The sequence below is a fragment of the Haemaphysalis longicornis genome, unplaced genomic scaffold (genome assembly GCF_048455015.1).
Source record: "Haemaphysalis longicornis isolate Haplotype H1 unplaced genomic scaffold, Haemaphysalis longicornis Haplotype H1 scaffold_1, whole genome shotgun sequence".
Taxonomy (NCBI): Eukaryota; Metazoa; Arthropoda; class Arachnida; order Ixodida; family Ixodidae; genus Haemaphysalis; species Haemaphysalis longicornis.
In genome coordinates this window covers 415,176,984-415,193,456 of record NW_027526203.1, presented here as the reverse complement: position 1 = coordinate 415,193,456, position 16,473 = coordinate 415,176,984, and the positions used below count along the sequence as shown (strand labels likewise).

The 16,473-nt window shown below is 44.6% G+C and overlaps 1 protein-coding gene across 1 annotated transcript; it reads right to left on the bottom strand.

Annotated features, from left to right (window-relative positions):
* Positions 1 to 474: 474 nt before the first annotated feature.
* Positions 475 to 16,385, bottom strand: LOC144155579 (GMP reductase 2-like). Its single transcript, XM_077687115.1, has 7 exons — positions 16,011 to 16,385; positions 15,792 to 15,911; positions 13,943 to 14,026; positions 13,137 to 13,310; positions 10,061 to 10,249; positions 9,496 to 9,698; positions 475 to 5,355 (listed from the first exon to the last, which is right to left on the bottom strand). The coding sequence occupies exons 1-7, from the start codon at positions 16,095 to 16,097 to the stop codon at positions 5,166 to 5,168; spliced, it is 1,047 nt and encodes a 348-aa protein (XP_077543241.1). The 5' UTR covers positions 16,098 to 16,385; the 3' UTR covers positions 475 to 5,165.
* Positions 16,386 to 16,473: the final 88 nt, after the last annotated feature.

Genomic DNA, 16,473 nt, shown 5'->3' with positions numbered 1-16,473 from the left:
CAGCTGCCTAGCCCAGGTGTTTTCAGTCTGTGAGCCACTGGTTTGATGCCAGCCAGTGATGCCTTTTTCACTTTGGGGACAAAGATGCAGGGGATTTTTACAAGAACACCCACACACCGTGCTCACTTTCTACTGTACCTGCATGATCAGTGCAGCATTCCCACTTGCTAGCATGGTGACCACTTGCCAGCAATCTGGAACACGGGGGCTCCCCAATATATCAAGAAGGTTGCCGTGACAGCAGCCCCATGCTTGGATTACTGAAGCACGCTGTTGCAATTCTGCACAGACTGTTCTTTTATTCCTAAATAAGTAGCCAATTTAAGTTGCAAATGACACCGTTTCCCTGGCGAAACTGTCCCCTATATAGCTCTCGCTGCTAAATTTTGTTTTTGGCTTGATCAGGGCATGTGCTGAAGTGGGGACCTGTATTTCAACAAGAACATGCACCAAGACAACTCCAGCTCAAAGAAATGACTTGTAAAGGCAATTTATTACCATTTGCATTTGAAGCACAAAAACATTGCAATACATAATAAAATAGGAAATCAGATCAACTACTTCCACGAACAAGACTGGGCAATAACCGAGAAGACCTTCAAAAAGGGAGAAAACAAAACTTCACAGCGCACCTCCATCACATCCCGACATTCCGACTAGTGCTCACAAAATCAACCAACCTACAAAAGATGGCAACAGCTGAAGGGCTCTATAGAATTTCATTATGATTAGTACATTACGGAAAATTTCCTTTCTTGCACACTAAGAAGAAATGACTCCACTTTTACAAAGAAGAGCTGCCAAATAATGATCTAGATTTTTAAAGGACAAGATTGTTTTATGTGCTGCAATAGCATGACCCTGCAACATCAGGTATTCACATAGCTAATGCCCCTGTCAAACGGTTATTTCATATTCCTGAAATAGTACAGTAAAAATTTTCAAGTCCAGTGAACAACAAAAATAAGCATCTGCTACATGGCATCTGACGATTATCAAAAACTGATTTGTGCTTGGTGCACAACAGATGGCAGGTAGTGCAATAAAAGCATTAAAGTTGAGGATGGAAGATTTTTTTCACTGGTAAAAAATAAATGCAATAATTTTTGTTTCTTAAATTTAGTTTTTATTTCTTTTGGATAATGCAGCTCATACAAAGGCACAATTTCTGCCATACAAAAATGTGCCATAGTGAGGTTATACACTACTTGCTCAGCTAACAGCTGCTCAATGATCCTTGACTGCTTCATTTGCGTTTCTCAAACTATAGATTCGAGGACAACTGAAGTCCATCGCCCCTGAAAGCAGCAAATAACAGTGCCTGATCACTGTTCGGCCCACTGGTTTCGATAACCACCGAAATAGCCGTTTGACAGGAGTGTGGGACTGCAGGGATGTTGTAACCTGAATGGAGGGATAGTGCACACTCCACCCCCATATCTCAAATACACCTCATGCCTTTGTGTGGCTGGTGCCACCAAACATTTCAACTTAACCTTTACCAACAACTTCCCTTTGCGCCATCGATATCCCACAGCCAAACCTTTCACATACACAATCTTGGGCATGGCACTGTAGAAGCTCAAACGATATGGCAAGTACAGTCCTGCAAACAATAGCCAAGACAACATTCTCCCCTGTAGCGCTTACTGCCTGAAATATTAAGTACCAGTATGCAATAATATAAGAATGACCAGGAGAAATACACTGCGGCACTTCTACAAATGCTAATGCAACATAGTGCTTTCAAATACACTGCAGCCTTTGGCAGAGAGCAGTCAAGTGGAGATTCGTGCAAATGTCACAAAAAACTAAGTACCAAAAAAAAAAAAAAAAGGTGCACCAATAAATTGATAAGGTGTAAGGCATTGGACAAGATAACAAAAAGTACATATGTAGAAACTTTTCTTCACTCCATTAAGGTGAAGGTGCAAACTGGCAGACAAACACTCGCCATTAACTACCTGATAAAATTTCGTCAGGACAGAATTATTAAAAAAAAAACAAAAAAAAAAAAAAAAAAACAACAACAGAGAGAGACTCACTACATTGGCAACCATACAGTGCCAATACAGATTCAAAACAGTGTTGGACGAGGTCAGGCCCAATATAAAAGGTTCAATACTTCACGTGAACAGCCAGTTGTATCAGCTCCAGTATCACATCACAAGGAACACTTCCTAAGAACAGGTTTCGACAAAAATCTCATTTTCAGGTTTAGGATCCTAAAACACCAGCCGTGGCAAAGCTGTGGCACTACACGCACTTATCGCAATGACTAGCTAAAATGCAGATCTTCTCATTTTAAGAAGGAACACTTATTTTTCACAACATACTAGAAGTGAACAACAATGAGAGGCAGGGAGCTGAAACAATAAAGCACGCTCAAAATTCGAACCATAGCTCTAATACCCCTATTCAACTATATAAAAAAAAAAAAGAGCACTTGCCCAGAAAGCACTTCACTAATTCCTACAAGCTCTTCTACTCTCAAACGGCAGCATGGTTTAATTCCAGCAATTCAAATTGCACAAATATTAAGAGCTCAGCTTTCACTTTTGAGAAGGTAACTAAACCATCCATCAGCACTAACCGAGACTGCAGAAACCTCAGCTACACAAAAATGAGCTGAAATTTTTCAGTTGCCTTCAACTGCAAGTTGTATATATACCACTCTGGAGGGGGGAAGCAGTTTGGGAAAATAAACGATTCCAACATTTCTATTAAGCTAAAAAACTGTTACAACAGGACTGGCCTTTCACAACATAACAGAGAAAACACATTTATTGGAAAAATATAAATGGTTTTCGTGTACCTTGCAACAGCCAGTGCTACGCAAGAATAACTGAAGTACGCATTTAAAAAAATTCTGTAATGCTAATAGACAGCCCCTGAATAATTTTTATGAATGTTTGTACTGCAAGCATACTTAATCTGAGTTTGATATTAGGGATTTTAACGTGAGGTGGTTGCTGAACAAGAGCATTTCTATGAGTGACAAAAATTCCTCCCAACTCGATGACTGCACTCTATTTGATTGTTTTATTGTGAAAATGAGATTATTTAATACAAGTCAACTAGAGCTTTGAAGAGCACTGAAACTTATGACTCACTTGCAACAAAAAAAGCAAGCCCCTCTTTGGTGTAGCAACAGTACACTGTCATCGATTCAAACTGATTCGAACACATCATTTTCTTCAAATAAACCACACTAGGAAGTATACACAAGACCATGACTGGGCAAGGACACGAGTCCAAATCTGGCAGTTCGAAATAGGCCAGTTCGATGATCAGGATTTCACCGCACTTCTCATCACAGCCTTCTTAACCACCTTCGTCAACAAAACAGAGGACATTAAAGTTACAATAGTAAAGTTCAGCAAAAGAGAAAGAAAAAGAGAACAACCTTAAAATGGGAACATTTAGCTTAAAACACAACCATAGGGTAACTATTTAGATTTGGTATTCATTGCGACTATGACTTTCACAAGCATAAAGCAGGCATCAAAGATGATTTCGGGAGCCATATGAAAGACATTTTGCTGCTCACTTTTTAACACACTACATAACAATGAAGTACTCATGTATAAACTTTATTTTTTTGTCGCTATTTCAGCCATACCTTTCCTTCAATATCTGATCACAGACTGGTCAAGCAATGCTGCCACTGCTTTGCCCGTGCATGAGGCATCTAGCAAATTCCATTTCATTCTGTTACCACCCATTGATTGATTGACTGTGGGGTTTAACGCGCCGTCGCAACGCAGGCGATGAAGTGCGCCATAGTGGAGATCTCCGGATTAATTTTGACCACCTGGGGATCTTTAACCTGCGCTGAAATCACGAACACATGGGCGTTTTAGCTTTTCACCTCCATCAGAAAAGCAGCCGCCACGGCCGGGAGTTGAACCCGCGACCTCGTGCTCAGCAGCACAATGCCTTAGCCACTGAGCCACCGCGGCAGGTGTTATGTTACCACCCATCAGCCTCGAAAAAGGAGAGAAAAAAAAAAAAAAAGCCTGCTTTTAATTAAAAACAAGTTTGCTTCGGGGTGTGGTGCCCCAGATCAGCATTAATAAAACACGATTAATAGCGAAACTGTAAAAAAAAATGGAGGGAAAAAAAAAAAAGAGAGAGAGGCATGGGACGCCGGACCTCAGCAAGGCAAGGTTATTCTGTTTCCTGCTGGACGAAAAGTTAGCAAACAGCATGCACCTTCTTGTAGCACAAGGCAATGGACAAAACATCATGAAAATGCAAATAGCTTATTCCATCATTAAGGGTACCAACAATGTAATGACGCAAAGGCTGCCCATTGGCGTCCTTCCACTTGCTTATGTGGCACAGCCTGAATGGGAGACTGTGAGAGCGAGGCAACTACTGAGAGAACAACTTTTTTGCTTTCTATCCTAGGCTGTAGCGCTGACAACTTGTTCCCTGCTATCGCTTGGGAAATGACGGGTGGTGGTGTGATTGAACTACGTGGTTCATAGGACTGCGCCAAGGGCACAACAGTGGCACAACAAATAGTAGGTTGGTTGCACGAGGACGGCTCTGAATACGATAGAAGCATTTATGAATATCATAGACAACTCTGAACTGCCTGGCACATTGTATAATAACTGGCATTTCTTTCATGAACAGCTGAAAAAACAAAGCTAGAAATGCAGCAAAAGAAGTGTGAAGCTCACATAAAGCAGAAAAAACAAAGCTGAAAATGCAGTAAAAGAAACGAAAGGTATGGAGGTGCTGTCAAAGCCATAATTCAAAATTGCAACTAAATGACTGGCACTTCACCATGCCTACACTTTCCAGACCGGTAGGTCTTTTTTTTGTTTTTGTTCTAAAAAGTGCAAGCAAGCAGAGTGAGGGAAAAAAAAAAAAAAAAAAAAGCACAACTGTGGTAATTCCCTTTCCACAAGGTGTTTGCAAGGCTTATGCCTGTCAACACTATGCTACCATAAAAGGCTCCTGACATCACACGGTAAATTAACAGCAAAATACCATACATCATGACACACAGAGTAAGATCCTCTCTTCCTTCGTCATACCATGTGAGCAGTACCACTGCCATCAAACTCAGCCTCCAGTAATACTATGCAGAGGCCGTTGGTGCTACAAAGGCAACGGCCGGCTCTTGGGGAGACACAGTTTTGCCTGTGCTCTCAAGGTTCTTTGCAGAACACCTCGTTCAGCTGCTGCGTGACGCGAATGAAGGTTGTCCGACGAGTGAGCTCCTTCAGCCGGCCAGCACCAGTGTAAGTACAAGCTGACCGCAAGCCACCCAGAATGTCGAGCACCGTCGCTTGGACGTCACCCCGGTAGGGCACCTGCACAGTCTTCCCTTCCGATGCCCTGCAGAAGACGTGCCACGCACCAGGCATCACTTTCCAAAACATGACAACGTGCAATAGAAGGGGGGAGGCAAACAGTCTGCACGTGTACGCAAATACAGTAAAAGCTCTTCTCTGCTACAGCTGCTACATGCAGTAGACCAGGCCAGCCCGAGCAGGGGGGCTGCAGTGTTGCTATCCTATTTCTCCGCATTAACCCAATTTCTTTCCACATCTTTTCAATCTGTTCTACATCTATACATGCGTGTAGACACTGCCAATACATTTCTTCCTAGTAGCCGTAAGCTCTCATCAATCTTAGTCGTTTCCTTCTCTATCGCGCACGCCCACACGTGTGCATGCACACGTCCTGTGACAAAAGCCACCAGCAAGGCTTGTCAGGGCCAGACAATGCTAAACTCTATCTGTTCTCCAAACTCCACCGATTATTACAGACATCATCCAAACTCCACCAATTATTACAGACTGCATGATGTTGAACGGCACATTATCTGGTTGTCCAGCAACACTTCAGACTTGTGAAAGGCTAATGGCTGTGGAGACACCAGTATGGGGTTGTGCAGATCAATTAAAAAGTGCACTGAGCTTGTTATTTAAGGGGGCACATGGGTCTTTGGGACCGAAAAATTGCCCAAAAAAGCATTTTTTAGGTATCACTTTTCTCTTGATTTGCAGTTTTTTCGGCAAAAATTCTGTGTGGAATAGTGTCACGTACTTATAAAAGCCAAAGAGGCCCGATTTTAACAAAGAATGTTTGAACAAACATAACACTGAAATAGCCTTCAATAAAATTTTTTCTACCAAAGTATCACAAGGTACGGACTGCCCTACTTTTTTACAAACCATTTTTAAATTCATAGGCTCTACAAATAGATAGCGTGGAGTGCTGTTGAAAATATCAAATTGAAAAATCATAAGGCATTTTTATTATCATGTGAATTCCAAAATTATTTTATTTGTAATCCCAGACTTGGCTTTACGCACAAGTGTAGAGCCACGGCAAAAGTTGTGCGAAGCGAGGTGACAGTCGTCGCACCCCACCAGCCCTCCCATTTCAATCCACCTCTTTCACAACCCCACTGCGCAAGCGCAATCCCCTAGCGGCCAAGTCCCTAGCAGTCTGGTAGGGGCAGCAGACGACATTCCCCACAGGCCCCACAGCTCCCGCACAAGCGGGAGCTGTGGGGCCTGTGGTTATCGTGGGGCCTGTGGGGTCGTGGTTGTATTTACATCGTTTCATTTTTGATCGCCGCTATCTGTGCAACTGCGAATGACAATCCGCAACACAACTTTTCACTACACTATCATCCCCTTTCTCGCATGAGGAACTCCATTTAAGCTATAACTGCCGTTTGAGCGATCGGTGACCAAGACATCTGCGTAGCCTGTTTCGATGCTTCTGTGCAGGTATCGCCATCTCTGGGCCGCTCGGCGCACCGCACGCCGCGGCGACCGGTCAGCGTAGGCTTGCATCGCGGCAGATGTCTGATCGCCGCTTTTAAAATAAGCCCTGACAACAATCCCTAGCACAATTTTTCACCACACTAACACCTACTTTCTCGCATGCGGAACTTCTTTTTAGCAATCAGATTGATTCAGAAGAGCAGCAACAAGCGCGGTTGCTACCGTGGTAGGGTGGCTACTCTACCGTGGTCTGCGCCGGTTCGAGCCGCTGAGTGTGCCGAGCTGGCAGGCGCGGCCAGCGTGTGCGCGCACTGTTTCCGAAGGCAGAAAACGCTTCACGATTGCTTGCTTTATCCATTTCTTGCGAACAAACGCGCAGATTCTACAAATTCAGTTCAGCGATCATCGTAGTTGACCATGGAGCAAAAGCAGTGGGCGGAGCTACGCCGACGACGCATCTCATGCGCGCATCGGGCCGTCTCAAATTCACACGTACGACTAGTCGGGGCGACAGTCGTAACGATCAGTCGCATGCGAATCGCGTGTACCAATCGTACATGTGTGCAGCGCTTAAAGGCATTTTGCGAACTGCCGGCCTTTGTTGAGCTGGCGATCGCACTTCATGCCAGACGACTCCAAGTACTGCTCGCTCTGCTACTCGGACGGCACACGGATCTGTCCGAGATTTCTCTGCCAGCCTTCATTCAGTGATAAGAAGCCGCCTGGTATTATGTGATGACCAGGGGCTGTCGTCTTAAGGCGTTATAACACCAACACAGAAGAAAAACTTCGGCTGCTCCTCGCTGTAATGTGGGATTGCCGTGCATACAACGAGAATGCAGCCGGAGGAAACGCCGGCAAACCCTACCGCCTCAACTTCCGCTAGGCACGCTAGGTGGCAGCACACCGCAATGAAAAAGGCGGATTCTCCAAGGTGCACGTTCATTACGATCGTAATTTGAGTAACATTTGTATGTTAGCCACCTCCCTTTTGGCATTGAATTTCACTTCAGACAGATGAACCATTATTACTACCGTGCAATAATAGACCGACCTGCTATCGGACACTGCTTGAACGTTTTGCGGCGATGTAGCCTGTGCCGCCATTTCTGCAGTGTCGATCATCCCATTCCCACCGCTCACAAGCTCACTGTCAATAGCAGCAATAACTCAGCGTTTTCTAGCTCCGCAATGAGTCCGAAATTTCACTTCAAGCCGAAACACAGCGAATTCGCAAGCACTAAGTTGTTTTTGATGATCTCCCGTCTTTCGAGTCGCGCAGCAGATCAAACGACTAAATGTAAACCCAGTCACCCCCATAACCAAAACCACAGTAGAAATCGGCAAAGAGCACTTTGCCTGAACCACGAGCAACTGCTTCGCCCGGCGGCCATGTTTTCCAATCTTCACCTCACCAAGATGGCGGCACCCTGTAATGCCATTCTGGACATCTGCCGCTCCGAAAACTGCCCAAAAACTTTCGCAAGTAGTTTGTTGCCTCAGTACATATGTATATTTTTTCTACTGGACTTTGCGATTGTTTTCGATGGGAAAACTTTAACAACTCCCAGTATGCAACATGTGCAACCCGACATTGCGACTTATGAAAAACCTATCTCGGGGACAATTTTATGTGTTTTTTCATTGAATTATCAACAATTAAACTTTTAAAAACAGAGTCACCTTGGAGGTGCTGGAAAATTATGCTGTCAGTAAGCACTTTTCCTCACTGAAACTAATGGGAGCATTAAAGGAGTACTGACACGAAAGCTGGGATAACTATGTAAAAGTCTTCTTTTTTATCAAGAGATATCTCCCAGCAAGTTTCATCAGCAACCGTTCGGCGTAACATATTTTAAATCCATTTTAATCTTCCCCCGCATGAGAAAGCCCAGAGCAGGCCGACATGACATCATCTGATACTTGCCCCAAACTGCCGACGTCAGGGCTCTCGCGACGAAGCCGATGTGATAGCTGTGATTGGCGTGCGCTGCTCTGGCGTGTTTTCACGTCATGGTTTTGGGACTGACGTCACGCTGCCCGGGCGCGTGGGGACGGTGAAAACCTCAGCCGTTCTGGGCGCGCGCGCGTCCACAGCGGCAGCGGTTCGGCAAGAATGGTGACGTGATGTGATACCTCCTGCCATGGCGGCCGCTTGGCATTCATTTTGTCGAATCCGAAACTGACACGAATAAACGATGCCATAAATGAATCTTTACGCTGTGCTCGAACGTATAATGTGTCATTCTATTGATTAGTGGGCTCGCAAGCACGCATTAAAAAAAAAAAAAAAAAAAGTGTTAGTACTCTTTTAAAATCCTTGGCTCTCAAACTGTTCTGGAGCAGTACGGCGCAATTTTTGCAATTTTTAAGCTTTTGGAGCAGCCTGGCGCAGGAAAACAAATTTTGTATCGAAACTGTGCAATATGCGCAGCTGTCCCAGCCTGGTGGAGCTTCTGAATCCTCAACCAAGAGGCATGGCCATCTACACAGTGTGTACACCTCAGAGCAACAAAGCCTCATCATTGACCTTTGTCTCTTGGAGCACTCGTGGCACCCAGCCAGTAAAGTGAGAAGAGCCCACTCCCGTGTACCGTGACAATGCGGAGTGGGACAGCAGCTGGTTGTTTCTGCGACTACGGCAAACTGGTAAGGCACTACCTCCACCGCTGCCCCCACCCCAAATTTTTCATTTGAACACTGGAGTGAGCATTGCAAGAAAAAGCCCTTGCTGTACCTGTACTCAGCAACACCTCCATGGTACTTTTCCATGGCAGTTGCAGAACTCATGCCGTAGAACATCTTGTACTTCTTGCCGTCCTTCTCTATCACTTCTCCGCCAGACTCGTCATGGCCTGCCAACATGCCTCCCAGCATGACGAAGTCTGCGCCCGCTCCGAATGCCTTGCTCACATCACCGGGACACGTGCAGCCCCCGTCCTGACGCAAACAAAGAGAGGAGGGCGACAAAGAGTCACTGCGGAGCTCACATCAGACATTTTGAAATGTTGCAAGTATTGCTGCACTTCTAAATAGCTACACAAGTATTAAAACCACTGCTCGGGCAAGGTTTCGAATCCAATTATGCACTTTAAGATCCCATGCAGTCTAATCTGCTACCAGCACGGAACTGCATAAGAGCACATATGCCGTGCACACACAAAGCAGGAAGATATGCCAGCTGTGTCGTGTAATGAACAGTAATGAAGCCGACACATTTGACACTTTCTGGGCTGTGGTTAAGATGTGTCCTCCACAAAACAAACAGACCGCGTCACAGAATAGATGCAAGTGCTACTCACTGAAATTATATGACCGTCAAGACCATGAGCTGCATCTGCGCATTCAATGACTGCGCTGAGCTGAGGGTAGCCAACACCGGTCTTCTTGCGGGTGGTGCACACAGAGCCAGGTCCAATGCCAACCTTGATGATGTCAGCTCCAGAGAGAAGTAGCTCCTCTACCATTTCCCCTGTCACCACGTTGCCGGCCTGCGAGGAAAACGTGAAACCCTGTTGCATCTCCTATTATTCTCACATGCCACCTACCTGCACACTGAAATAATATTCTTCCCCACAACATGAACTTCTTGCGTCACAAACACATTCATTATATCCCCCACTTTTTTTCATCCAACTGCATATAATACATTAGAACAAAAAATGTAGCAAGATATGCTAAATATAACTTATTGTTCTAAAAAAACTAGCGAGCTTTCTGTGGCATTTAATTAACTATTATGTACAACGAAAGAAGAGATGACATGATATATGTCTCCTTTCATTGTGTTGTACTTTCTCATATTTGCTACAACTACTACTACAAAATTATTATGCACCATCCAGCACCACTTGTAGCTTTATTGATATTTCAAAATCTAATTTTTTAATTCCCAAATAAATCAAAACATTGAACATTTAAGTTTTTTTAATGTATATTTTGAAAGAACGCGGCCCTTCTCCCAACCTATCCTGCAGGCCCACTAGTAAAATTGACTTGCACTAGCGGCCATTGTAAAAACCATGTATGAGGAATGTTTTCTTTAACCTTGAGGGCACAGGTGAATAACTTCCTATTACATTTACCCGCAAGCAAGGGCACTCCCACATTTAGAGCAATGCAGTCAACAGGTACCCTTCACGAGTTTCACGACCTTGACCAGTGCAAGAATAGTGCCCACGCAACTGTGCATGCAACCTTTGCCCGGGTCACACATCATAAGAGCAGCTGCAGAAGCAGATAACAAGCCAGCTGTTCAACAGCCAGAGGACAGCAGTGGAGGGACAGCTGCTCCAGTCGCTTGGCCTATCTTTGAAAAGATTGACTGACTGTAGGGTTTAACGCACCGACGTTACACAGGCGATGAGGTGCGCTGTAGTGGAGGGCCCCCGATTAATTTTGACCACCTGGGGATCTTTAACGTGTGCCGAAATGTCGAACACACGAGCATTTTTGATTTTCACTTCTATCAAAAAGCGGCCGCCTATTTCTTAAAAGACTGGGGAGCAAAATCAACAAAAGGGCACGCTTGAAATGTAGCCCTTTTTACTTTAGCAGTGGTTTGTAGGTGAAGCTAGGGGTCAGCTGCAACAACAAAAAGATTTCTTCAAATACTGATAACACAGTGCACCCATCACCCACACCCTCGTTATCCATGTACAGGAGCTCTGAACCCATCCAAATTGCAAAAAGGATGCAACCCTTGTGCAAGTATGAGTAAAGTCAACCAGTAAAGAGAAAAACACTAAATTTTTGGTAACCTTGGGATGATAAGTACACATATTGAGATGCATCTTTAAATAACATTTTTTTAAAATCTCAACAAGTTTCTCAGAATTCAATGTAAAATTCAAACACTTGAAATTCCAGTTTTCTTTTTGCTCCTATCAGGAACTCTTCAAATAAAATTCAATTCGAGCCGAAATTTCACTATTCGCACACCCCTAGTACATTTACATGCGCTATAAAGCTGTGCTTCACTGCGATATAACCATTTCCCCTTCAGAAGCACAGTCAAAGCAGATCCTCCTCCATGGGCAAGACTCCCTAGCAAAATTTGAAAACAAATTTAATTCATGCAAATTACACACACATGCACACACAGTAATCCTTCTTTATAAGAAACCGTTTTACTCGAAATATCGCTCTATTCGAAATTTATTCTGGTCCCAACCCAAACGCATGCGTTTTAGGCTGCATTACTCGAACTGCACGAAGAGCTCGCGGCGGCAACCCAGTGTTGAGTCAGGCTGCCAACATGGCAGGTCAACACAAGCTGGCTTTTCTGCGGCTATTTGCGCCATCCCACTTTAGACAAACAGTACGAATGCGTGGTAGGGTCATTGAATTTCGTTCCTAGACATTTATCAATGGCGTGAACACGACACTGTTCGAACACCTACACTCGAACCATAGAATAAGCAATGTCGTCGACCACGGATCATCAAAAAACTCGTTTTGCAAACTTCACTGCTGCACACCTCGGGGAAAAATTTCCCAGGTCATGCAAAGCCCCTAGTGCAAAACCAGTCAGTTTTCAGGATTGCGCTGTGCACCCAAAATGAGTGGTTGATCATTTTTTGAGCGCAACAAACACAACCTCAGACTCGAGCCACGGCCCTTGCGGCGCTTTCCAGTGCGAAACTCGCTTAGCGTTCCGCGACGCCAGCACGTCCCCCTGTAAATTGGCCACAGCCACTTTAATGGGCGGCGACAACAGCCTCATGCAATGCTTGGTCAAATTGGAGCAGGGGTTGCTCGCGCCCGGCAAGACTTGAAACAGCCAAAGCTAACTGCCTTTTTTGCACCTGAATAACGCTTTGCTTCACTGAATACTTTGTGTTTTGACCCCTTGCAGTAGTGGTGCAATTAAAGCTCAACTGCTTTAGCTTATAACGAAACGTTTCGCTGTCCCGCTGACTTCGTTATAACGAGGGATTACTGTGTGTGTGTGCGCATATATATATATATATATATATATATATATATATATATATATATATATATATATATATATATATATATATATATATATAGAGAGAGAGAGAGAGAGAGAGAGAGAGAGAGAGAGAGAGAGACAGTATAAGATGCCAACAATGCATAAGTATATTTAATTCTACACACTTGCAAAAACAATCGTACACAATGCTTTCACCCATGCTAAAACCAAACACATTGGCTCATTCAGAGTGCAAACAGCACCTGGATACCAGTGTACCGCAATACAGTTCAAGTAATGCCCTACGCATACATCCTGTAGCAACCGCATACGAGTAGTGCTGCCGTCCACTCGTGCACAAAGCTCTGCCCTTCCTTCCCTTTGAACCTACTCACAAAATGAAGGAAGGTGCCGAGAAGAAGGATTTGGGCCAGGCTTACCATAATTGTATGACTTGGAAAGTCGGCCCTGACTGACCGAACGAATTGAACGAACGCCTCCGAGTAGCCATTTGCGACGTCCAGGCAAATGTAACGGACTGCAGGTATCTCTTTCAATATGGCCTTCATCTTCACGTAGTCAGCTTCCCCAGAGCCAGAACTCACAGCAATGTTCTGGACAATAAAGTGAGGCAAACGCATTAATACGTGGACACATAATACATGGAGCACAATCGTGTGGTAAAAGCAAAACAATCGTGCTCACACTTAGGTTTATGAAGCTAGTCTACATTAGAGCATACGGATGTAGTAAGGGTGCCACCTTCTGCAAATGAATGCATACACGTCCTGCAAACTTCCCACTTGGAATTTAATTTAGCTCTGTTGTATCGTGGTTGCAAGGCTATGCTGACAAGATGCATTTCGTCCAGTGTATCAACAGAGATGTTGGTGCTTGATTGCGGCACAAATATACTTTGCTCGTAAAAGCATAAGAACATATCGAGAAATACAGCCCATAAAACACAAAATTCATACCACAATTCCCGCACTTTCAAATAAAATACTACAGTAAGGATACAATAAAAATTTAGTTCGGATTGTTTAAACCATGTTTCTGAACTCATTGTAACTTCTTCCTTGCAATCTTGCAAATGCTGGTCCAGAAAACATTTCTGCTTCTGGAAGTTACACCAAATTTTTCTCTTAATCCTTAAAAGGATGCACAGTGAACGCACTTGACTAATTTTATTATTTTGCTTGAACCTAATCACGTGAGAAAAGCAGGCCAGAGGAGAAAATCTCACCTCGAAAATACCTGGCTTACGAGCATAAAATTCCTTCCACTGCTCCACAGAGTAGTGTTTGTGAATCGTAGTAAACATAGAGTTCTGCAAGGAATTGCAAAAGCGTGATCAGTGCTGTTTCTGGTGGAATAAAACAATTTAAGAAAACCTATACTCTCCTGAAAAGGGTGCAACAACTTACGTTGGTGCTACATTATGAAAGAGACCAGGAACACTTTCAAAGTGGTCCTCAAACAGGGATTCGAACGTCTTAAAGCTAAAGCCAAAAAGCTGACAACTTTAGCTTTTGTAAAAGCTGGCATTGTAACAATTTTTGAGAGTGGAAAGGAGGGCCAGAATTATTATCAAGTGCCATTTCGCACACGATAATTCTTTGTTCCTCAGTTTGAGCACTTGATGCTTATTTGGTGCCACTAGATTTTGTGGATACTTCTGATTGACGTTCGTGGTTTGCTATAGAATATGCAGCCACACAAGCCCCGTGCCCTTGACAGCCAGACAAGGAGCATATCTAGGGTTTTCCTGAACATTATCTCCTGAGTAAGCCTTCAAGGGCCAATCATTCGAAAGCTAATTTTTGTGGGGTCACGAAAAAATGAAAGCCAGTAGGCTGCACCTTAATATATAGCAAACGTGCTTAAAGAAAGATTGCTGGAGAGGAAGGGTGTCTACAGCACACAGCTGTAGTTATTAATATTAATACTGTGTGCAGACTTGATTGATTATGGGTTTAACTCGCCGACGCTACACAGGCGATGAGGCGCGGCGTGGTGGAGGGCTCCGGATTACTTTTGACCACTTGGGGATCTTTAACGTGCGCCAAAATCTCAAACACACGGGCATTTTCGCTTTTCGTGTCCATCAGAAAAGCGGCCGCTGCAGCCGGGAATCGAACCTGCGTCCTTGGGCTCAGCACAACTAACTTAACTTCTTTTGGGTAAGGATAAAAGTAAAGACGTTCGCATGTTTTGCAGAAAGGGAACGGCTAGGAATTGTTAAATAAGTAACTGAATAAATGTATAAATGAATTAAAATTGAAGAGCCTCGATGAAAAAGCTCTTGAAAAAACGGCATCGGATAAAGGGAGTTCTATGAACTGCCCGACATGCCATGAAAACGTACAGCCTCCAAATTTTAAATAATATAGCGGGAGCGACGACCGATCGGCATGTCAGCACCTTATCAAGGTGTTCACCGGCAAAATAGGCGAGGGTACGCGCACGAGCATAGAACTACCTGTTGTGGGAGCGTCGTTTGCTCCGCTGTTCTGTCAGGGCACCCCTGTTTTTCTTATCTTGCAAGGCCGTTTCGCTACCGCCTAAGGTAGCTAAGCAGCGTGGGGCACAAAGTCATTCAGACGCAGTGGCAGGGGGTGTACCACTCGCAAGGAAACAGCGTAGCAGACGACACTGATACAGCAGATAGTCCTATGCGCGTACTCTCGTCTATTTCGCTGCTGAGCACCGTGATAAGGCGCTGAGATGCCGGTCGGTCGTCGCTCCCGCTATATTATTAAAAATTTGGGAGGCTGTACGGCGGTGGAGTGCGCGCGAGCCTGTCCGCCCGCACAGTTCTGAAATAAACAGGTGAGACTGAGCTGAGTTCAGCTGAGACTCCGAGCATTTGTAAATCGAGCCTGATCCAAGCAGGCTCAACTCAGCAAACTGAGCCGATTGCAGCCTCTTCTTTAATAACAAATATTTTTACCGCTGGTTTTCACTCCAGCGAAATTTCGACTGCGTATAAACTAGGTTCATGGTTTATAAACAACGACGATTGCCCGGCACCATGCGCAGGAATGTCGCTCCTGCAGCACACGGCCTTTGAGCATGTTTGGAGGAATACAAACCTTTGCCAGCACTTCTGCCATTTCGAAAGTCCCCACGGTATCCATGTTGGCAGCAATAATTGGTACTCCGGTATACGTTGCTTTTGAATTTCTGAACTTGAACGTGCGGTTGAGGTCCACCTACAGAAGCAAAACAGAAAAAGTGATCTCAATAGATTCGCGCGCGCAGACTGATAAAGAAACAGCGCGCTCAATTGGACGTGAACACATCTCACTCACCTCAACCCTGCTTCGTAATGTACTTCGTTTAGGTCGAAGCAACACATCTTTGAAATCAAGCTTCACGTCGTAGTCGATGTGAGGCATTCTGGACGCAGTGAAGCTTCAACCGGCAGCAGCACGTGCTACGTCCTCTGTGCGCACCCCTGTTCTGTGCCCTTGGCCTGCCTTGGCTGCCTTGGTTGGAGACCGGCAAGTTAAATTGAACACCGGAAATTACGTGGAAGATTAAATGCCAGGAGTGAAGTTCTACAGGGCGTGTGGTTAGTGCAGTTTCTGGTGCGGGAGGATACCAGTGACACTACAACCTGCTACAACAGAAAGTTATGAGCGCGCTGCGACCTGGCTTTTCTCAAGTTTCCCTGGGCGTCGCCATGTTCCCAAACTCCTGTTCTGATTGGCTCTCAATGTCGTCATGTTGGCTAGGAGCCAATCAAAAGAGGCTTTTGTGGGGCCATTTTGG

Excerpts from the sequence above, each read along its gene's own strand:
- LOC144155579 (XM_077687115.1), bottom strand. The coding sequence starts at position 16,097 with ATGCCTCACATCGACTACGACGTGAAGCTTGATTTCAAAGATGTGTTG. Across the intron at positions 14,027-15,791 it reads TGGCAGAAGTGCTGGCAAAG|AACTCTATGTTTACTACGAT; the intron begins GTTTGTATTCCT and ends AATTCCTTGCAG. Across the intron at positions 9,699-10,060 it reads TTGACGGTCATATAATTTCA|GACGGGGGCTGCACGTGTCC; the intron begins GTGAGTAGCACT and ends TGTTTGCGTCAG.